We start from the raw sequence: 24,998 nt of genomic DNA on the forward strand, positions 1-24,998 counted from the left end.
AAAACGAAGGATTTGTGCTATCGCGGCGACTCAGTTCTGGAAACGTGGTTAGTTTTAAATTTTCTAAAATTAGAAAAGTTTGTGTGTTTTGTGGACTAAGCTTTTTGAGGTTTAGAAACTGTGTTAGTGATTATAAATCATGAATAATTGTATAAATACTATTTCATTGTCACAAACTAACATAACTTCGGTTTACTAAGTTCCATTTATTAATCTCTACTTCTTCAAAGCTATTTTATCATATTTTTTTAAATAATAATTTCATCTACTATAGTGTAAGATATTTTATAATATGCTATGTACAAATAAAATAATTCTCTTTTAGTTTAGAAATGAATGGAGACGTGCGTAAAGTATCCATTAAAACGATTTTATTATTACCTATAAAATACCTCATCATCATCATCATCAGCCCATATACTTACGTTCCCACTGCTGGGACACGGGCCTCCTATGAGGGTACAGGCCACAATCCACCACGCTGGCCAAGTGCGGGTTGGCGGATGACACATGTCGTCGAACTTTTTAATTCTTCGACATGTCGGTTTCCTCACGATGTTTTCCTTCACCCTTCGAGCAGTGGTGATGTTACAACATGCGCAGATAAATTGAAAAATCAATTTATTTCCTGCGCGCTCACCTGGTCTCGAACCACGGACTTATCGATTCGAAGTCCGAGGTCTCACCACTGAGCCACCACTGCTTGAAATACCTACTCTTTTCAAATTGAAAACAAATTGGACACTTTGAACGAACAAAACTTTTTAACAAGTGGTCTGAAGAAACTTCCACCTTTTATACCTAAACCCTTCAATTTTCACTTGAATTGACAAAATGAAAATTTAAAGAGATCCTTTGATGTTGATAACTTTACAATGACTGAATATCTGAAATAAATTAAATCGCGAACTTTGACGCGCTTTTCTTCATTATGAAATAGGGTTATTAATTATTAAACATAATTAGTTTAAGGAATAATTTGTATTTAGAACACCTTAATATTAATTTTATTACATGGTACTATTTGTAATGTAAAATGGTAATTGCGCGAATCATCATCATCATCACTCCATATTCTTTCCACTGCTGGGACACGGGCCTCTTATACAAACCATTACACCATACATTTTCATTTCCTCTAAATTAAGCGGTTCGATTTGGGGAGTGCCTGGCGATCTGCACTACAGGCTACGCCTATCGCAGACACTAGTCCTCTTGGTTTATGTTTACGTGCAAAATTTGATAATGTAGTTTTAATTTTTTTTTGAGGAAAATAAATGATTATTTATTTATTTATTTATTTTGAACAATGTACAGGCCATAATCCACCACGCTGGCCAAGTGCGGGTTGACGGATGTCACATGTCGTCGAACTTTTGATTCTTCGACATGTCGGTTTCCTCACGATGTTTTCCTTCGTTCGAGCAGTGATGTGACGACATTCGCAGATAAATTGAAAAATCAATTCGATGTATTATAATCCCATCGTGAAAAACGGCCGCGCTATCACTTTTACAAACTGGAAATAATATTGCTTTATGACGTCATGGTAGCCTGTAGTAATATTTAATTAATTATCAACTAACGTACTGCGCACGTTATTACGCTCCTGTACGATACTTCGAGCCGAAATTCGAACTTTCTTATTGTCTTCCGCAATTTGACTTTGTACGTTCCTAGTACAATTTGCAGGAATTAATTGGTCTGTTAAAATTTTGTTATCGCGTGTAAATATTAAAGCGATTTATTCATAACAACCTATTCAATACTAATTTCTTCATATAATACCTAGTGATTTTAAGTTACAGAACATTTTAAAATTGTTATTATTTATTTGGTTCTGTATGTTTAATCAACATCTTAGAATACTATTAATAGGTACTTAAATATTTTACTAAGTATATAATATAGAGGTTAGTAGCAATTGGAATTTAACATTAATATTATCGAAGAAAGTATCAAAATAGTATCATAATTATAAACAAACACGAGTGAACGATAATATAATATTATAGAAGTATTTACTACCTAGATGATAGATCCTATGGGCATAAGTTTGGTAAAAAAATGCGACATTCCGCATCCGCAGTTCCATTAATATGGTTTTTGTAAATATTAAGTTAAGATGTTATATTATTACACTATTATATATCTGAATAGTAAATACCAGCAGAATCAGTTTAATTAGATTTAGCAACAAACAGACAGAAACGTTAACAAACTTTGCTATTTATAACATGAGGTAGGACTTCAAAAACTTTCAAAAGGTTCTATTTAATTAAAGCAGTAAGTGATATGAAATAGAATTTAATTTACCAAAAACCATTGTTTAACTCGACTGTAGCAAACACAGCTTAGATATAAACTTCAGTACCGTATTTACACATTGTCCTGGAGAATAATGAATTAGTTGAATTATTTATATGTTAATGTGTACTTTAAAATATAATACTATAAAGTTCTTCTTACACAGTATTATACAAAGAAGTTATTTCAGTATTTCTTATGTGAAAGAACAATTGATATGAATATCTTTAAATACACCCTTGGAAGTTTTCGGAAATAACAGCTTTATAGAACAAAGCATTAGGTCAAAAGAGTCTGATATTCGAACGAAATGTTCAAAATTACTGCCTTTTTTACTGGAATATACTAACCTATAATCATATTATGTTAGAGTTAAAAATTCTCCAAGTCGATATGTAGCAGAAGCTTAAGGCTTCCCTGTGGACGGAATTAACAAATTAAACTAGGAATTAGCGGCCTCCCAGACCCTCTTTATTCGCCCTTCGTCTGCCTGCCTCAAGGTATCCGCACTATAAAAATTTTGCAGTCAAACTTCGTGCCGTAAATTTTTGATGTTTTACTCCACAAAGGGTTGGGACAGAGGACTTTTAAAGCGACTCACCGCTTGAATGTTGAGGAATTTTATGTTATCTTCCTAAAACAAGCTGTCGCTGCTTTATTTTAAGAGTTTTCGGTAGTGCTTTTTATTACGCTATTGTCATTCTGCAGAATTTAAGGGCTTGTTTTATAAATGTTCAGTGTTATTTGATGAAATTGACAATAAAACAAAATTTAAACAGCTACAACGTTACCTTTGAATACCAAATAAGCAATTAAGTAAAATGTAACGCAAAAAATAAAAAGCAAAGGCACAGTCTACTAAAACGAAAATAATATTTATACTGTGGCAAAGGTTTGGTGTGTTTTGGAGAACGGATACAGTTATCAGTATAAATATCTAGGCGCAAGAAATTGTTGAATATGAATTAGATATAACTAAATACACATATTTTGTTATCACCCATTATTTATAAACCTATCTTAAATACTCAAGTGCTACTGAAAATACATATAATTTATAGTGAACTTATCCATTGAACAAAGTCCTGTCTCGACATTGAAACAATCAAACAACCTTTACCGACCTTAAGTCATATTTACAACTGGCAGAAGTAATAAACTATCTTTCAATAAACTTAAACCATAAAACAGTTAGAGTTAAACTTCCAATAATACTAATCTGTATACCAAATATGTATCACACGCAAATATTGTCATGCCTAACTGGAAAATCCAATAAACTCGCTCTGTTTGTCTGACCGATATACCTATTGACGGAGAACTATTGACTCGAATGGACTAAAATTTACTTATTTCTTGCATATTATGATGATTTTAGATCAATTCAGAGATTTAACAATTAAGACGAAACGATAAGTATTTGCCTGTCTCAAAAATATGTAGTAAATTTCAGGGAAAATCATTATATTATGAAAATTGGACAGCTATTTTGATTTACTTTATCTTCCATTGAAAACCATTGTAAGTGGATTAGTCTTCATCTTAATTTTGATATTATTCTGATACTGATATCGGATATGTCACTGCCTTGCATAAACAAAGGTTTATCTAAGTTTCTCCTACACTTTTAAGTTTTAATTTGTACACAGACAAAATATAAAAGAATACACGTTTGGGGTTTAAGAATATTACCATTGCGCACTTATAATGGTGATATTTTTTGTGTTGCTCAATTCATAATTATTGTTAGTTAAGGTTGAAATAATATAATTATTTAAAATACAATTCTATAATAATTATTTTTAATGCCACTGATAAAATTTTAAGTATCTTTTTTATCGCAATTAATTAAATAATTACACATTAATTGCAAATTGTGACTGAGAAACCGCCGTCTCCGGAGAATAAAATGATAACTGCAAAAACACAACGGTTCAGGAGAAATAAAAAACCGATAATTGACTATACCTTACCAAGCAATAGACGTAGAGAGAAAAAAAATAAGGCTCAGTGGTAGCTAATTTTTTAACCTTATATTATGCATCAAAATAGTTTTAAGGTAAAGGCTCCTAATACGGCGGTAGTCAAAATCGCTTCCTAATACGGTGGTATTTCTATTTTCGAGTTTTATTCCTGTTTTATAAATAATTTTAAGTACACCAAAACGTAAGCTATTTATTCCAAATTTATTACTCCATGACTTAACTAACGTTTGCAAGTATAGCACATAGACAACACAACAAGATCAATCAATCTGTATAACGACATGAGAGGTGTTTCCATACAAACGCGAAACAACAAAAGTAAGTACACTAATATTTATAAACTAAGTTTTTCGTATTAAAAAGCCGTTCAAGTTTGTATATGTATTGTTTATTGCATTTTCCTACTATTACACTCACTATTTAAATAGCTTGTTTCATATTTGTAAGTCATTTTCTACCCAAAAAATAAGAAATAAAATACCGCCGTAATACGATACAAATTTTATAGATTAATCCTAATACGGTGGCATAACTCCGAAATAGGAAAAATACTGGGCATGTTTAATTGTTTATAACTTTCATTTTATTTACTTATTGAATTAATTCCAAGATTAGTTGGAATAATTATTAATCTGATAAATTAGAAACCATATTCTGCGGTATGTTTTCTTAATTAGAAATCCAGTTAAATATGAAAATGGTTGAGTACAAAATGTTTGTTTCTTAGAAGGGGTAAAAATAGGAAGGTGTATTTTAATGTATCACAAATCATTTATTTTGTATAACTGTTGATTTGAGTTTTACATATCTGAGCCAAAAAACTGTTATCATTTGATTAAGCATTTACATTCTCTTGTTTATCGAATTTTTGATGGGTCAGAATTAGGATTATTAAAAACACGAGTAGTTTTCCTATTACGGTGGTAGATATTTCCAGGTAACTCTGTATTAGGTTATATATGATCTCCTATTACGGCCCTATTTCATAGAACTTAAAATTATCAGATTTAGGGTTGCGTAAATAAATAAGAAGTTTTGTGTCTTTTTTTGTGGATTCTTATTTGATAATTGATATGCGTGTTTTTTTTCAAGGTTCAGGTTATCAATATTATCTGAGCTTTTTAAACTGGTTATGTACAATGGCTTTAATGTTTTTATTTTTCATTGTTCCATTGTGCCCAAGTATCATAATATAATATATTATCACATCATATAATATAATTCATATTGTGCCACCGGTAAACTATCAATCGGCCGAATTTTATTTTCGATACTAATAAATTAATAATTATTGTAGTTCACATTCCATGTAAAACTTTTTTTTAATAAAATAAACACCAGTCTTTTATCATTATACCTAGGTATTATAATATATTTACCCAGTTCTGATGAACATAGACTTTATTTTTTTATTTAACACTAGCAAAATTTGCCATAATATGAGACACTAGTCATATTTTAACATCATTTCGATGTGCCTAACTAAGTAACTAAGTTTCAAATATATCTCGTAATCTTAGAACTTAAAACTGTTCGTGGATAGATTTAAAGCTGTCAAACTTAAAAAATGTCGGTTATCGATGAATTTCTTAACATAAATTACATAAAAATTTATAAAGCATGATCCATTGACTAAAAGCTAATCTCTTAATCGTATAATTATCCCATGAATATATAAATAAATATTATGCCTTGCAAAAATAATTTTTAACACGTTCATTTAAGTATCAGTACGTCAAACCATTTAAATAAAATAAAACAATAAATACGATATTATAGTTAACAACTACTTAAAGTTAAAAATAAGATCAGTATTCTTTACAACGTTGAAAAAGGAACACATACAGTATGGAGTATAAACCTATGAAAAATCTTTTGTTACTAAGACCGGATTCTGTGGAGTATGTTTATAAGAGCATTAATATGAAGACATCGTGTGACATGGAGGGAGCTATCAAGGCTTTGAGGGACTGGCTGGAAAAGCAATCGCATTTTAAGAGGAAGGATTTCAGTAAGTTGTCTCGATATTTTTTTTTTTTTTTGCAAGAAAAAGGATCAATTAATCGCCCATTAAAGGTTTATTCTGGTTATGAGCACTTAAGGTCCTTAATGTTTATAGGCGTATACCAAATATTTATGTTAGAAGGTTTCATAATGTTTGCAATTTTCTTTTTGATTTTGATATTTTTTATTAGGTTACGATTGAACCAAAATATATTTCCGAGAAAATTTAGTTCGTTTGGTAAAAGTTATATTAAATTCTGTTCAGCCATTCAACATTTTTCTGAATGCAAATAAAAACAGCCAAATGATTCTAAAGATTATTGTCATTTAATCTTATATTATGTAAATAATAAGCACATGTGCAAAATATTTATTTGTTACAAAAGCTCGATAAATGTAAACAGACTCCATTATAAAAATACTGTTCAGTGTCCTTGATCTTTTCTTTATACTTAGTGACCTTTCGTACTTGCACACTTTCACTTAAGTGAATATGTATGACAATTAAGAAAAAGGCAATTTCATATCGCTTATTACGTATTTTAAAAACTTGTTAAACTTCAAACTTTTTAATATTTTATAGTTAGGAAAGTAGATAATATTTCCCAAAATGATGTAGTGCTACTGAAATAAATTGGAAGCACCTGAATTTAGAATCTCCTTTGATAAGACCGTTTAAATAGATTTGTAAAACTGGATTTTTTATATTTTATCAAGTCGGTTACACGGGTTACATGCAAACGTACCGATCAAGCTACTGTAAGGCTGGTTGCAGAGCTTGACCGACCATCAGTGCGTACGTCAGTCTCGCTTGTCATATGTATGGAAATTCATAAAACCGTTCCTAGCTAGACCGACCATACGCACGCGTATTGTCATGCGTAGTGTCATAGTCATACACATTGTATCGTCAGGACCGACGCGACGGTACGCACTGATAATCCGCCAAGCTCTGCAACCAGCCTAAGGGTGTAAAGAATGCAACTACAGATTTTCTTGTTATATTATCTTCTCTGTAGAAACTGGATGTATGACGCTTCAAAGGGGCTCTAGAAAATTCTGAATTCTAATGTGGCTAATCGATAGAAGATGAAATATTAATTTTTAAATAACTTTTACAGGTTTTGACGTGACTAAATTATTGTGTATGTAAATAAAAAGTAGATAGTAGATAGTATTTATTTAATAGCATGGGTTATTAAAAATGTTCACGTCGTATTCAAGACATAATTTTTATAAGTACGTAGCAATTACAATAATGATCGTGTATGATATTGCAATTGCATTGAGAAAATAAATAAAAACTCGATAGAAATACTTCCGGAGATTGTATTTTATAATATACATAATCGTCGAACAGCCTCGATAATTTAAGAACAAAATAAGAATGTTTTGATATTTTTCATTCTACAATATACACCATATTTAATGAAAAACATGTTATTTAAAGTGCATTGTAAGATTATGATACAAATAGAGAGATTAACTTCAGGTTTCAGCTTTTTAATTACTAAGTGAGATAAAGAGAGATAGAGATGATGATGAAAATATTTTTTTTTATTTTCACTCGGAAATAGCCTTTATTTACGATTACTATTGTAACAGATTGATTACTAGAAAATTTCCAATAAACATAGTTGTTTTCCATATCTGAATATTTTAAAGAGGTTACGTGCTTCGATTTTATAATGAAACTATCTGCTCCGCGCGGTTTCACCCCCGTGGCTCCTCTCCTGTTGGTCGTAGCATGATGATAATAATAATATATAGCCTGTAGCCTTCCTCGATAAATGAGCTATCTAACACCGAAATAATTTTACAAATCGGACCAGTAGTTCCCGAGATTAGCGCGTTCAAACAAACAAACTCTTCAGCTTTATAATATGTATTAGTATAGATAAATAAGTTTTATTTATTGAATATTTGTACTTTCTATTTATTTAGTGAATATTTGTAATTTTATACTTAAATGATAATTTTCGCCGTGGTCCTTCGAGTGAGACGACGTTTCGTAAGTTTTATTTACTTAAAATATAATTTATTCTAGCCGACAATTATTTGCAATCTGCAATCATCGCTTCCAAAGGTTCTATAGAGGGCACAAAGCAGAGACTGGACAAAATATGTACTCTACGGACTTTGATCCCAGATAGTTTTCGATGCTTTGACGTGAAGAAGGACTTTCATGACTGCTTTATTTGTATGTACGTATGATTTTACGAATTGAAGTGGTTTTGAAAAGTTTTATGGGTTTGCGGTCAACGAATTTCATGATTCTTATGTACAATTATTACCCATTTTTATCCAATTGAATTTCCTTGACCTAACAGATGAATTTAAGAGACATTAACTCAAAATTTACATGCCCATACATTTTTGTTCATATACAATAATACACATACGTATTATAATGAATTGAATTTTTTCCTATCGGTAAAGAATTTGATAGTTACTTGAGAAACAATCTTCTTTATTTTTCTGTTTTTCTTGCTACTATTATTATTATTTTATTTTTTATTTATTTTTTCTCTGTTCACGTCCCGCCATTTTATTGACCTCTTTGCTTGTTACCTTTTACCGTGGTTGCCTGGTAGAGATCACTACTTAGTGATAAGGCCGCCAAGTTAATTGTACTCTGTTTTTAGATGTAATTAATTCTAAGGTTTCCTATTTGAACAATTAAATAAGTGTACAATAAATAAATAAATAAATAGACAACTTATAAATACAGGGCAGAGCCAGGAAAGTTTGTCAAACCTGGGACATCCTATATAATTTGATTTTCACTATATTTACAGGAAACCAATCATTTTGCCGCAGTTATCACAAGATCAGTGCAGGCTGTTCATCGTAAAGCCTGCTGGTATATTTGAGGCGTCACATATATGCGATTTACTTAAATATACATTAGTTGTAAGTTTTATTATCATTTTACTTATATGTAACTAGTGGTCCGCCCCGGCTTCGCCCGTTGTACCTACATGTTTAAACTATTCTATCTCTCAAGTTAGATCGAACTGCACATGGTGCGCGAATTTTATTAAAATCGGTTAAGTGGTTTGGGAGTCCATTGAGGACAAACATTGTGACACGAGATTTATATATATTAAGATTATTAGGTAAAGTACTTATTACTTTATCGTAACTACATAGTATAAAACAGAGTCGCTATTCGCTCCCCGCTATCTGTTTGACCTTATAGGGTAGACTAGCTGTTCCCCGCGGTTTGACCCGCATTGCTCGCTCATGTTGGTCTTAGCGTGATGCCATAATATAGCCTATAGCCTACCTCGATAAATGGGCTATGTAACACCGAAAGAATTTTTCAAATCAGACCAGTAGTTCCCGAGGTTAGCGCGTTCAAACAAACAAACTCTTAGATCTTTAAAACTACGCAATGGATTTTGATGCGTTTTCTCATATTATATATTAATATTATTAATTCAAGGGAACGGTATTAGTACCTAGGTACATTATTTTAGATTAGAGAGGCCGGAAAGTTTGCCTATAAAATGGATATAGTTAACCTTTTTTTTTACTTTTTTTAAATGGACATAACAATATTAAGCTTTTCAAGCGTATAATGTAGGTTAAAATTTATTGCAAATTAATGAAAACGATGTAGGGTAAAAGCCGGATAGTTGCGCCACTTTTCAAAAAAGCTATATTATGAAAAATTATGAACTTAACAAGAATAATGCAACATGTATATCAAAACATAGGTCTTTGAACCATCATATTAGCCTATTTTATTAAACATAATTATTAAAGGTTTTGAGTAAATCCTGTTTTATTTGACCTCTCAAATGAAGGATAGTTGCCTAACCTAGCGGATAGTTGCCTATCGTAAATAATACTTTAGAGGATACTTGCCTCGTGAGGGGATAGACGCCTCACAATATTTTTTTAAATAAAAACAAATTTATATCAATTCACTTAATCAGTCTTTATTATTTGTTTTGCTTTTTAATTAAGAACTAATCAACATTATACATTTTTTTGCTATAAACCTATTACAATATAACAAAAATAGCATCTAAATTAGTTATAATCACATATTAGTAAAATTATTGATATTTATCTTAAAGATAGAAGAAGAATAATCAAATCTGGCAATCAACTTTGGCATTAATCATCATTAATATTGTATTCTTCTCTTTCTTAAAGGGAATTCACCAAAGGAAGAGCCTATGGTCAATTTAATATAATCTGTGTCGGATTCTTGATTAACGGCTCTTGCACCTTTCTTGGCTAATACTTTACCAGGTTTATTATTGAGTTGGACCCCAGTTTCATCCATATTAAATATTCTTCCTAAGTTTTCTTCTGTCCAGCTTATGTGGCGTGGTACCACGCCTGCTTTACGTTGATATTTGCGAGGCATTTTGATCACCTAAAACCGTTAACAAATTATTTGATTTTACATGGATGAGCCTTGGACCTATAATCAGAATACTTATTTTATTCAAGCTAAGTTATAGCCACAATGAGTAAAAACAACACAAACAGAAAATATCTGCCTTTGCCAGTGAAAGAATTTATAGTTGCGGATAGTTGCCCCGAGAGCAACTATCCGCACAAGTTTCTAAGGCGACTATCCTTTTTGATACGGATACTTGCCCTTTTTATTTGCGAAATAAATCAACAATATTTTGCAATAAAATGTAATTAACAGTATAATTTAAAGTCTAATGCACGCAAAGAAACATAAACTATATTGAAATCACAATTAGTAACAAAAATATTCAATACAAATGACTTACCAATATAGTTTCAACGCCTATCGAAGTGTCACCGCGGAACAATTTCGCTCGCATGGATGAAACGTTTGCGTCTACACTAAGGATTAACGTGGCCCTGAGGTCTGCGGGAGGGGTACTTACAATTATAGTAAGGTGTTATTGCCACTAATGTCCGTAACATAGTGTATTCGAAACTGCGGCAAGTATCCCACTGGCGCAACTATCCGGCTTTTACCCTATGTCAATATTATTGCACTAAAACGTGGGAAAATTACCTAATTAATTATTGTTCGTTCATTGCAGATCGGTGATTACATGAAACAAACGGATATTATTTGCAATTTTAAGGGAATATTTGATCTCAGTGATATTAATTTGATGGAAGTCATCACGAAACTGAATCTTATGGACTTGAGACGGACTTTGACTGTGTATTTTGTGAGTATTATAAATATTTCGTGTCAAAGACATAAAAAAAATATATAATATATCAATGTGAGCTTTATAAGTAACTGTTTATTCGTTGTTTCAAATGTCGAACTTAACCTAACGACAGCCTAACCCTGTAAATTATAATTTTTCTCAAAACAACAATAAAAAGGGTCGAAATACCTACGTTTAACATACAGAGATGGTAAATACCATCAAGTAAGAGTTGGATTTTTAGCAAATTATATTCAAATTCCTGTCATTTCTAAACAAGAGATTGGCATCTCAAAAAAAATTAATCACATTATTAATAGAACAACGAATGGGTGGTTAAATTGTACAATAAATTAATAAATATTTATTTCAGGAAGGACACGGGATGAGATTAAAAGGCATATATTTTATAACAACATCAAAGGTAATAGAAACCTTGATAGGTCTCTTGAAGCAGGTCCTAAAGCCTAAGATAGTTCAGCGAATTAGAGTGGTGAAATCATGGGACGAGTTACATAGTGTGATTGGAAAAGATATAATACCTGTTGATTTTGGTGGATACGAAAAATCGGTTCAGGAAATTCATGGTGAGTAACTGAAATCATTTTTACATAATAATAATTCCTCATAATTTCCTTTAAGAGTTTCGCAAGCTTACCGATTTTGGACTTATCTAGAGTTATTACTAAATTACGAGGTCGTAGAGATCTAGATATTTAATATAATACTTCATCATAATTGTCATCAGCCTTTATATTATTATGTTCCCACTGCTGGGACACGGACATGAGGACAGGAGACATGACATCACGTTATGAGGGTACAGGCCATAAATCCACCACGCTGGCCAAGTGTGGTATGGTAGTCGAGCTTTTGATTCTTCGACATGTCGGTTGATCGGTTTCCTTACGACATTTTCATTAGTCCGAGGTCTTCGCCACTGAGCCATCACTGCACTTAAAGTACGTATTTTTTAACTTTCTAATATGATGTTTTAAATTTATGGTTGTTCACAGATGAATGGGTTGAAGAATTATCGAGTGATAATTTTAAGCAGTATCTACGGGATATAAATTCAACAGGAACGGATGAGAGTTGCAGATCTTCGTACAAGTTCAATGAAGAATATGCGGGAATGCCTGGCACATTTAAAGTTTTGAATGTTGATTAATTTATCATTGTATGAATTATTAAAGTATAAATAAACATAATATATAAATGGTCTCACAAATACAATAAAAGATTGTTGTTTATAACCTGTATTTTAAAACGTGGTAAAACTATATGAGTGTGAAAAGAATGTAAATGTAACGAATTTATAGAAAGTTACCTACTTATATGATAAATAAAAAAATGGTTTTAAATCAATGAACTGGTTTAATATTTTAGTAACCCATATTCGTTAAGATGACGTAAAATGTCAAACTATATAAAATAGTTAACACGTTGAACTAGTATTAATTATCATTACCTAATTAAGAAATCGACACGTGGGTGGAACAGGGCATATGGAAGGATGTTTTAACTTCGATTAAATTTTTATATAAAAAACTACCATTCAAGCATCTAACTAGGATACAACAAAGTGCAGGTATATCTTTGTGAGACCTCAAAGTATAAACTTTATTGCTAATGTAGAGTAACATAGCTTAATTATTACTTAATATTATAAAGCTGTAGAATCTGTTTGTTTGAACGCGCTAATCGCAGGAACTACTGGTCTGATTTGAAAAATTCTTTCAGTGTTAGATAGCCCATTCATCCATGAAGGCTATGGCTATAATATTATCATGCTAAGACCAACAGGAGCGGAGCCACGCGAGTGAAACCGTGAAGTGCAGCTAATTTTAAATATTTATGTTACACGCGAGTGAAACCATGGAGCAATTATAGTGTTACATAATATGTTATCTACATATTATAATATGTTAGATAACACAAACGCGTTAATCTTGTGTTTAAAGAATCGTGAGAAATTAAACTTTAGTACCTACGTTATGGATTTATGATGATGATTTATAGATACTAATAACAGTATGTGCATAAACTTAAACGCCTTTAAATTAATAAAGGCAAACTTGTTATTTTGCGTAGTGTATACTGTTTTTCTACACTTGTTGATAACACGTATAACACATATAACACGAGTTATGTTATGTATATTTAAGATTTCAAAAAAGTAGTCTTGATTTGTTAGTATTTCCCTAAATATTAAAAAAAAAACAACAACCAATCTTGGATTAGATGTATGTGATATTTTAATTTTAATTACGTACACGCAGTCTTAGTAATAATTGTTGTACATCGAACTTTCGAGATTCTGTATTCAAAGCTAAAGAGCCATTAAATATTATGAGTCAGCTGTAGAATTATTTCACAAAGGAAAGAAATACCTATTAGCTTATTTCGTGAAAATGTGATCCTTCGAGTCAGTCGAGATGTTCACGTTTCTTCATTCTCTATGCATCAGCTATAAGAATGTTTTACAGAATACAACACGTTTAAAATATAGTTTTAATACTGGTTGTATGTATCATTTTTTTTTACTATAAATCAATACACAATTCAATTAAAATTGGAATGATTCAAAAAAATCATTATTTTATAAAAAGAAAAACAGAATATTTTAACTTCGTAGCAATTTTATAACAAAGTAATGTTAAAATAATGTTAAAACAAGAAAACTAAACATTGCTATTATTAGTCGGCCAGTTTCCGGACGATATCTATAATAACTGGATCGACTGTGACATGAGTATCCCTATTGGACTAATTAAGTTTAACAAAAATGTTAAACAAACACTTTTAAATATAATATTATCTATACTAATTATGATTATAAATATGAATCACTTAAGCCAAGTTTCATTAATCTAGTATGTGAAATAAATTTGCCATAATTTTCTTATCAATATTATTTACGAAAAAACAGACGATCGCTCTACAACAAGACATATCTTTCGTCAGCCCAGCGAGAATCGAACCTGTTCTATGTGATTATTAACAAGCGTTAACCATGAATAAAGCGAGAATATATTATGTCAGATCCATAAAAATATAACGTATCAAATTTTATTCAAATTTTGGTCATAGGTGGGGTAATTCAAATAGTGAGGATAAACTGGTTTAGCAAAGTATATCATCAGCCCTATCAAATCGGATAACGGACGTGTTTTTAGTTATTAACAAAAAGGTAAGTCCCATTTAAAATTTTCGGACGATTTCTATAATTTTAAATATATTTATTTCATATACGCAATTTTTTATGGCAGAAAATGGATCAGTCCTCCTACTAAGTTTACAAAAACCTGTCAGTAGGACCCAAAATTTAATACAATTACAATATATAATTATATAATCAAATCTTACACGCACATTTATTTTATTTTTTATATTTTTATCAGTTGACACTCAAGTCAATGCAGTTTTATATAGATAGACCCCTTGTGATAACAGATCTGCCGCACAGAGCTTGCCTTATTTTTTAAGCTGTAAGTTTCTATGTGTATTATTTGTTTTAGTTTTGTGTTCTTTACCATGTTTTTTTACTTTTATTCTGTTTCTGTGTGTATTTTATGTCGGTAATCAATAAATATGATTTTTTTTTATCATTCCTTTAGGAATATCTATTCATTGATCAGAACATTTTTTACTGATATAATTGTATTTACATAACATTCAATATTTTCCTTAAAAAACGACCATGAAGGTTAATATAAATTAAATTACCTTGTTTCTACTTACAGTAACCAAAATATATATCTAGTCGGCGGTCGCATGATATATTAAAAAAATGGATTTTGTACCAAAAATACAAGTTTTGAAACTGCATCCTGATTCTATGGATGTGGCAAGACAGAGAATTAACCTGAAGACGCCTGAAGAAATGGATGCGGTAGTTGACATATTGAAGGAATGGGTTCAACAGCAAAAACATTTCAAACGAAGAGATTTTAGTAAGTTTAAATACATACATTATTCAATTTAATCTAAAGTAGGCCTGAAATTATTTACTTCAGTCATTATTAATATAAAGTCAGTGTTAAGATAATATAGAGTACTAGGTTTCCGCCCGCGGCTTCGCCTGCGCTATCAAAGAAAAACCCGCATAGTTCCCGTGGGATTTCCAGGATTGCGTCATTTTCGTCCTTTCTCGGGTATCAATATATCTCCATACCAAATTTCATGAAAATATGTTCTGTTGTTTAGGCGTGATTTAGTAACAGACAGACAGACAGAGTTACTTTCGCATTTATAATATTAATATGGAATAGTATGGATTGTTGTGGTATTGTTTTGTATCCTAATAAAAATCCTAAGGGTTTGTTAGCAGGGTTGCAAGTATATAAAACAATATAAATAATATCCTAACGAAGTGAAGTGTGAAATTAGTTTTCAGTATGATTAAAACCTTTAAGGTTGTACCAACATGAAGGTGCTAGGTACAATAATTGTAATGTTAATAATAATTATTAATTATTAATGTTCTATTAAATTCGAATAATATAGTATTTTTAATATAGAGTAACGTACATATTATATATATTTAATAGTGACTTACTCGTATTAACTCTATATTATTACTTACAGGCAAAAGGTACTTAGAAATGACTTTAGTACAATCAAAAGGATCGATAGAACGCGCCAAACAAATGATTGACAAAATGTGTACCTTACGAAGCTTGTTACCGCAGTACTTTACGATAAGCGACATAAAGAAGGACTTTACAGAAATGTTTGAAGTTGTGTAAGTAGCCATTTTTTTGTACATGTCTTATTTCTATATTTTATTCTCCAGAAATACGGTATACAGGGGTCGTTTTCGTAATCTTTGAAACATCCTATGCCTTTATCTGTCTAGTATGTTTGAAAATATTTATGCTCCAGATATAATTTATTTTATAATTGACTAGCAGTTGTCTAGCAGTAGATGCTCAGCCGTGTGCTTAAATCTGCTATCGTCATTTTTTATCTCAATTTCATGAAATAGAGTACAATATTAGTGCATATTGCAGTGTACACTGAACGCTAGTTACTAATTATTATTATTCTATGACACTATATTGTGTGGTGGAAACTACTACCTACCTATAAAGATCATCAAATTCTTAGTCTTTATTTGTTCCTAACAGCAATAATAATTAATTCATTAGTTAATACTTATAAATATTATGTTTATTTAATCGTGACTATTTTACAGTACTCCGGTTATATTACCACGGCTTACAAAAGATCACCGAAGGGTTTTTATTACCAAGATGTGGGGAGATGTGCGAAATTTGTCGAATATTACTAATTTCTTTAAATACACTTTTATGGTAAGTAGGTACTTATATAAATTATTATGTTAATACATAAATATATTAATACATAAATATTATTTTAATTGTACCGTATTTATATCTTATATATAAAATTCTTGTGTGTTTGAACATAATCTCCTCCGAAATGGCTTGACCGATTCTCATGAAAATTTGTGTGCTCTCAGGTAGGACTGACAATTGAACATTTCTCATATTTTCACTTAGGGGAAGTGATAACAGTACCTATAATATCAACATTTTATATGAAGACAGTTTCAAAATGTTCTAAAATAAAATTTATTTATTTTATATCTCTACAGTTTCGTTAGTTAAATTAATAATATTTTATACATTTCAGGACAATTTTTACACATGGCACGATCTGATCCCATACTAAGCCTTCGCTTGTGTTATGGAAACCAGATGGCTGACAAACATACAATATATTATATAATTATTTTAAATAAATACTTATATCAGCTGATAATTAACACCCAGACACAGAGCAAACATTCATCACACAAATATTTGCCCCGGGTGGAAATCGAACCCACGACCTCTAGCTTGGAAGGCAGGGCCACTGCCAACCAAGCCAACCGGTCAGCAATACATTAACGTGATAAATTATTTTAACTACAAAAAAATAACAGTGAAGGACAACAAAAAGTTTTTTTCATAATTAAATGCAATTCCATGAGGATTAATGCAAATTATAACATATTTTATTTTTAATATAAACTGCTTTGTCAGTATTGTATAATAGGTATTTATTAATTATCTTGTTATAATATAATAATCTATATAAATAATTAGCCATAAAAAATAAGAAGTCATTCACCGGAACCAGTCGTAACCTTGGCGTCATCGTGTTTCCCAGTTATTTTATAATCTATAATATATACAAAGTTTATAGGGTTCCCTAATGTAATACGGGCTCTATTACTCAGACTTTGCTCCCTGTCTGTCCGTAAGTTCATCACTAGGCTATATCCTATGACCCGTGTGAGTTAGACAGTTCAAATTTTCAAAGATATACCTATAATATTTCTGTAGCTACCTACTACCTATATTAAAATAAAAAAATAAAGTTAAGCAACGGTTGGTGAAACCATAAACTGAATGTGTGACTTATTTTGCAGAAGGTATCGATGTACGGAACTCTTAAGGCCGTGTACGCGGTCCGTGCGCTGTTTGGCTCAAATATGTGATTTTTCAAACCAGATTGTCCATCAACCACTTATCTTACAAACATATGAATTACTAATAATTTTAGGAAATTTTATTGTCTATATAGTTAGTTAAGAGTTTTTTCAATTAATACAGTATTTGTGAATACCATCAAGGTAACTGAGCCGATGATTACTTGATTTCGCTTTTAGTGTCAATTTCGAAGCTAAAAATATCTGAAATCGCTGACAGATCTAACACACAATTTTTTTTAACTAACTGCAAAAATCCTTATTAAAATAGTTAGTTAAAAGATTTTTTTTATTTTGGACTCCTAACTTACGAAATTAAAATCCGAACAATGTGAATTTTTTTTAGAAATTATAGTCGACAAAATGATTATTTTCACCAAGATATTTGACTTAGTTTAATATTATTTTTACATATTGCAATAAAAGAACGTCTTACTTATAAGATAAAATTTAAAAAATCAACTAAGGTTCCTCTATTATTTTTCTACAATTTTTTTAAAGTACTATAAAACACTGCGCGCGACCCGATTAAAATCAGTCGGCAGCGAGCCTTTCCAGAGAGAGGACATGTTGCTCGGCGCTCTCCTGTGGACTTATGCTGTTCATAGTAAAAGGATAGCGCAAGCCGCGATCTATCGTAATAGATCGCGGAGATTTTGACTTGCGTTAAATTGAATAAGCCCTCTTAATGTCGCGAGTCAGATTCGCATTTAACCGATTTTATTACAAATTATTTCAGTAAAGCCTTCATGCCCAGTTTAATCTACAATTTAGTTCTTAAATTTGCAAAACATTATGTATTTCATACACGTGGAACAAATCAAACATTGTTTTGTACAATTTTTTCTTCTTTTTCTATATAATATTTTATGATAAACACCTATTTTAGCACCAATGCAAAATGTGTTTTTTTAGAGCAAGAAAGTACAGAATCACAATAGAAAAAGCACAATAGAAAAAGCAATACCTATAGAAACGCAATGGGGAAGTGAGGGTAAGATGGGATAGCTAAGGGTAATAACAAAATACATGTGGATACAACCAGCTCAGTCAGTGGCTAATTTTGGGGATGAGAGTATATTATCCGTATTATTTGCTCTTATATTTCACGTCGCGTCGTGAAATACGTGAAACACATCTGAAGCTTTTTTTAACATAAAATAGTTCCTAAAATATAGACACAGATATCTTTGTTCATTTTCTGTACTGTGGTGGTGGTGTAATGTAACAACACGCTGTTGTTTTGACTCTGATTCAAACAATTAAAAACAAATTCGTGACAGGAAATTATTTAACCAGGCGACCTTAAACATTGTACAAATAAACGTGTTTTTGTTGAAAATTAAAAGCATTTAACGCACCATTATTTGAAAAAAGACTAACTAGTTCGTTCATAATCCATGCATATAATTATATCGTAGGAAAGTCAAAACTGTACATTGAACATATTTATTTAAAGAATCCTTGGGGCGTGATCTACAATCAATATTGAAGCTAAAAATAAAGTTTTAAGAATTTTTGCCTGTATAGATTAGAATTATAATAATAACCTATTCTTTTTGTTGCAGATTGCTGAATACGAGAAGGCAACTGACTATGTAGCCGGAATTCATTTGACGATAGACTTTTCGGAAATAAATCTGATGGATTTGTTGTCCAAATTGAATCCGGTAGAATTGAAACAAGTTATTACAACATTCATAGTAAGTATTATTTCGGAATAAATTAGTGATTAGGAAAATATTTACTTTTGAGAATATTGTTGAGCATTTTAATTATCTACTTATAATATTTTCTTGCCTAGTCTCAATTTTCAGAAATTTTGATTTTGTCGTCGGTAAAAGACAGATGTAGGCCGGTTGCAGATCTTCACCGACCATCATTGCGCACGTCAGTCTCGCTTGTCATATGTATGGAAATTCATAAAACCTTTCATAGCTAGACCGACCATACGTACGCGTATTTCCATATTATGGTCTAAGATCCGAATATAAGTCGAATGAGACCAATTTTATAATAAATTTAGTGTACTAAAAAATGTATTAAAAATGGGTTGACTGGGAAAATCCCGAACAGGATATTTTTTAATTAATTATTAAATATAGATATGACAAGCGCGACTGACGTACGATGGTCGGTGAAGCTTTGCAACCGGCCGTAAAAACTGTGATGAATAAAATTCGAAATAACAATATTATGTAATTAATTTAAAATACAAAATTATTCATAATAGTTATATAGGAAGCGGAAGCAATCCTTTGATATTAAGAAAACAAGTAGGTACCTACAATTAAGTTGACATGAACAATTAGCGCAAATTATATTAAGAGTTGAACAAAAAATTTATTAGAGAAGGCATGTGAATGAAGGAATAATAATAGATGGTATAAAAAATGATGAGGTACACATGTTCATAAAAATAATCATAACATTAAACAATTTGCTATTTAAAAGATTTATAAATTTTTGTTTGCACATAGTCGTAGTTACCTGGGTAACTGCTGGCAGTTTGAAGGATAATTTTCTGTGAAATAATATGATAAGAGCTATATTATCATATTATTATTTAACAGATAAATTGCAAATTATAGAGCCATTAATTATTATTAAAAAATTAGGACCTCTTCACAAAAGCCATTCAATTTAAATAAGCTTTTTTTAATAGGTTTATATCGGTTGTCAAACAACTACCTAAACAATAAATTTATAGATGATATGATTGAATATAAATGAATAATATAAAAATCCCTGAAATAAGAGGAGGCTAAAAAAGCAATCGTACCATATGAGATAGGTACAGTAGAATTTACTCCATTTCCCTGGTAAAATTATGATGATGACATACAACGTAACAAACCGTAAAAGTTATTATATTATAAAATTGTTCATTATAGGTAGCCTATGGCATGAAGATACAAGGCATTCACTGCATATCAACATCAAAGCTAATCGATGCCTTTATAGCAATCCTGAAACAATTTCTCAAACCGAAGATCGTTAGCCGTATTCACGTTTATAAGAACTGGGAAGAGCTACATGACGTCATAGGGAAAGACGTTTTGCCCAAAGACTTTGGAGGAGATGAGAAATCTATCAAAGAACTACACGGTAAGACAAAATCGTAATTTTAATAATTATGTGGATTACAGTCTTCGGCTCGTAACTTGGCAAGTTCGTTCAGGCAGTAAAAGTGAATAAATTTAGTTGCTCTAACTTTTATTATAATAATATCATCATCAAAAATAAAATAGGCTTATTTAATAACAATGCTAGTTATACTACAAAATTTTGTTGTCAAGTAAATTAAACTCAGATATTTATGAACACAAAAAAAATTTACAGTTAATTGATATAAGCGTAGAGTGAACAGGTACCTTCTAGGGAAGCGCGTTCCATCTTAGACCACATCTTAGCTTAACATCAGGCGAGATTGTGGTCAAGCGCTTCCCTATAAAAAAAAATATCCATACTAATATTATAAATGCGAAAGTAACTCTGTCTGTCTGTCTGTTACTCAATCACGCCTAAACTACTGAACCAATTTGCATGAAATTTGGCATGGAGATATTTTGATACCCGAGAAAGGACATAGGCTACTTTTTATTGCGAAATATGTACTACGGGCGAAGCCGGGGCGGACCGCTAGTAATTATATAAGTATCTAATCCTGAAAATGATTGGGTATTAGATATAAATATTTCAGGATAAATTTCACGTACAGCACGATCTGAACCCATACTAAGCTTTCGCTTGTGTTGTGTTATGGTCCAATAGGTATATGTTTTCTATCAGAGTGTCGTACATAATATTATTATTTTTATACCTAATGTAAAAAATGTGATCGGCCCTGATTTCAATCAAACGTTGATTAAAACCAGTTAGTCAAGTACGATAAAAAGTAATAACAAAGCAAACAACATTCGAATATTTAATCTATTTTTTAATTCTGTAATTATAGGCATTTTAATATTATGTATTAATTTAGAATAAATCTATCGAAATTAATAAAAAAGACTATTAAAATTAATTAAGGCATCGGCAGGATCAAATTGAAAATAATAAGTAGAATAATATATTAGATGATGTATCTAATAAAAAAGAGCGTGTGTGATTAGCACACGTGTCAGAAGTGAAACTTCTTTGGCAGGATTCAAAGATACCAAAATCGTCGCCTACTCGTCGCACGTACATGACGTGACCGCATTGCCATGACGCGATCTTGTACTCTGACGTACCTAAACAAGTTCCACTTCAAAAACAAATACAAATATTTAAAAAAGTATAATAATAATTCAAAAAACATATAATCGGGTCTGTATAAATATTGAATACAGATACAAATTATAATTGAGATCATTAGCATTAGGACGTCCGTGTGTGAGTGAAGCCGCGGGCTCTATGTAATAATATATTACCTACTCGTGTATGCTTATTCTCAGTGTTACGGTAAAAAATGGATACGCAATGAAGTTCAATCACCTGTAGAGTGTAGAGACTTAGAAAAAATAACAATTGTTCAAATACACAGTAGAAGTCTCTTCTGTCCATTGATAAATTCATAGTTATACAATTCATAATACTAAATCAAAATTTGATGGGTCCAGAATAGATGATGCAAATACATGTAGATGCGAAACGTGCCGCTTGATAAAATGAAATTCTACGTGTCTACTAAATCAATATAAATTTAATTAATAAGTATCTATTATCTACTGTGAATGTGGAACTAATGTCTTATTGAGTGATTTGTAACTTTTTAGCAAATATCGCAAAAGTGAACTCCCATATATCTAGTGTGGCAAGAACCCTAGTGGGGCAAGGGGCAGAAGCATTATCATTATTATGCATCTGTTTCACTGATCGATTTTCATTAGAGACAAGTAGGTTATCAGCCTTCTGTGTCCTGCCAGACCGAGACATTTTTATCGTCTCCACCGGGAATCGAACTCAGGACCCTTCGGTTCTGAACTCACGCGCCAACCACTGTACCAAGGAGGTGGTCAAATATCGTATAGGCCATCTATTTATACTATTTAAAACTCATCACAAAGAAAAAAATTTTGCTTAAATCATCGATTTTCATTTTCAGCGGACTGGGTCGAAGAATTATCTTCAGAGGAATTCACAGCATACCTTCGTGAAATATACACAGCTGGTACAGACGAAGCTTGTCGACCGACATATAAGTTTAATGAAGATTACGCTGGAATGCCTGGAACTTTCCGAGTTTTGAGTGTAGATTGATTATAATCTTATTTCCTTTGGGCCCTCTTCACAATTGATATTGTTGGCCCAAAAAATGATGGTGGATGTTTGCCGTCATTAAGCGCGTCACACACGGTGAAGAAACTATAATATTTTATGTTAAGATTCTCTAATATAAAATATTACAGTATCTTAAGGTATCCGGTATCAGCGTTATGACCATCATTTTTCTTTTTGTCATTGCGTACTAAGACCCCTGTAGAACCGACATCCTGTTACAAATGACCCGAAATTTTGTGTCAGTGTTAATATTATTATACTTAGTATCTTCACCGTGTGTGACGCGCTTTACAGTGATTATGAATCAAAATCTACAATGACAGCCGATCATTTAGGCCTTCTGCTCTATCGTGATTGCCTCTACTTGCCCAACGCCTATTGTGAAAAAGGGCCATTAAATTACGATGTCAACTAAAACCATGAACTTTGTGTCTCATCTTGACATAGAAATTGAATATAGCTATTTATAATATGTTATGTAATTACTGATTAATGATGATGATGATGATGTATCCAATTTTATCCGGTAATTTATGTTTTTGATAAGTTAATTAAAATGTTAGCAGACAATTTTTTTTAATTCAATTACGAAAAATCTTATAATTATGTCTCTAATATTATGTCTCCTTGACCATTTTTACTTTCACTTGATTTAATTTGTTAGCCTATAGTTTAATTGATTTTCAATTTTTACTTCAGTTTTTAAAGCTTTTTAAACATAGATTAAATTTATTCTTGTATAATAAATATCAATGAAGTATACTCAGTTGATTAATGTCGCATCAATCTATATGTCTGTGTGTGTATGGTTGATTAATGATCTGTGTTATGATTTAATAATAGTTTACATTATGTAAGATGTTATTATATAATAATAAACATTTCTTGAATATACGATAATTCTCAAATTCGCACCATACTCTTTTTAAGAAGATTGAGATAATACATACCTACTAATCTATACTAATATTATAAAGCTGAAGAGTTTGTTTGTTTGAACGCGCTAATATCGGGAACTACTGTTCCGATTTGAAAAATTCTTTCGGTGTTAGATAGCCCATTTATTGAGGAAGGCTATAGGCTATATATATCATCTCGCTATGACCAAGAGGAGCGGAGCACTGCGGGTAAAACATCGGAGCACAGCTAGTGTTAACATAAAGGTTTTGATGAAAATAATGATTCAGTAATATTTTCTATCTAATATATTACACGCATTTCCACAAAGATATAGGTGATAAATGGCAATTTAATGTGATTAAATACTTAAACAATTCTGGGAATAAGGGTTCCCGAATAAACCCGAATTAATTTTCAGCACCTCACGTATATTGTTTGACGATGTTTTCAACGCGTTTGGATGTGGGATTAAGAGATTGTTCCTAACAATTAATCTGCTTGTTATTCTAACATATAATCCATACCTACTTAATATTATAAATACGAAAGTATAACTCTGTCAGTCTATCTGTTACTCAATCACGCCTTAACTACTGAACCAATTTGCATGAAATTGGTTATAGAGATATTTTGAGAAAGGACATAGGCTACTTTTTACCCCGGGACACAGGATAGGTTTCATCCCGGAAATCCCACGGGAACGGGAACTATGCGGGTTTTCCTTTGACTGCGTGGGCGAAGCCGCGGGTGGAAAGCTAGTATTTTATATGGGTATTTATAATAATGTTTTATAATACTAAAAAAATTCATTATTTTGTACCTATGTATGCGATTGAGTTACTCCCTGCTCTACATTCTGTAATATTTTAA

The 24,998-nt window shown here is 31.3% G+C and overlaps 2 protein-coding genes across 2 annotated transcripts; both read left to right on the forward strand.

The window, feature by feature from the left end:
* The first annotated feature begins 6,121 nt into the window (after positions 1–6,121).
* On the forward strand, positions 6,122–12,772 carry LOC123700263. The gene is made up of 6 exons (XM_045647433.1): positions 6,122–6,303; positions 8,344–8,500; positions 9,095–9,209; positions 11,342–11,476; positions 11,835–12,048; positions 12,478–12,772. The coding sequence occupies exons 1-6, from the start codon at positions 6,141–6,143 to the stop codon at positions 12,630–12,632; spliced, it is 939 nt and encodes a 312-aa protein (XP_045503389.1). The 5' UTR covers positions 6,122–6,140; the 3' UTR covers positions 12,633–12,772.
* A 2,442-nt stretch (positions 12,773–15,214) lies between these two features.
* On the forward strand, positions 15,215–23,381 carry LOC123700333. The gene is made up of 6 exons (XM_045647516.1): positions 15,215–15,417; positions 16,052–16,208; positions 16,662–16,779; positions 19,532–19,666; positions 20,858–21,071; positions 23,053–23,381. The coding sequence occupies exons 1-6, from the start codon at positions 15,255–15,257 to the stop codon at positions 23,205–23,207; spliced, it is 942 nt and encodes a 313-aa protein (XP_045503472.1). The 5' UTR covers positions 15,215–15,254; the 3' UTR covers positions 23,208–23,381.
* The last annotated feature ends 1,617 nt before the right edge of the window (positions 23,382–24,998 follow it).

This window comes from Colias croceus, chromosome 19 (genome assembly GCF_905220415.1).
Source record: "Colias croceus chromosome 19, ilColCroc2.1".
NCBI classification, from domain to species: Eukaryota; Metazoa; Arthropoda; class Insecta; order Lepidoptera; family Pieridae; genus Colias; species Colias croceus.

Bases quoted from the DNA above. Each gene is read 5' to 3' on its own strand.
- LOC123700263 (XM_045647433.1), top strand. From the start codon at position 6,141: ATGGAGTATAAACCTATGAAAAATCTTTTGTTACTAAGACCGGATTCT. The intron at 8,501-9,094 runs GTACGTATGATT...CTATATTTACAG, and splicing joins CATGACTGCTTTATTTGTAT to GAAACCAATCATTTTGCCGC. The intron at 11,477-11,834 runs GTGAGTATTATA...TATTTATTTCAG, and splicing joins GGACTTTGACTGTGTATTTT to GAAGGACACGGGATGAGATT.
- LOC123700333 (XM_045647516.1), top strand. From the start codon at position 15,255: ATGGATTTTGTACCAAAAATACAAGTTTTGAAACTGCATCCTGATTCT. The intron at 15,418-16,051 runs GTAAGTTTAAAT...TATTACTTACAG, and splicing joins TTTCAAACGAAGAGATTTTA to GCAAAAGGTACTTAGAAATG. The intron at 21,072-23,052 runs GTAAGACAAAAT...TTTCATTTTCAG, and splicing joins ATCTATCAAAGAACTACACG to CGGACTGGGTCGAAGAATTA.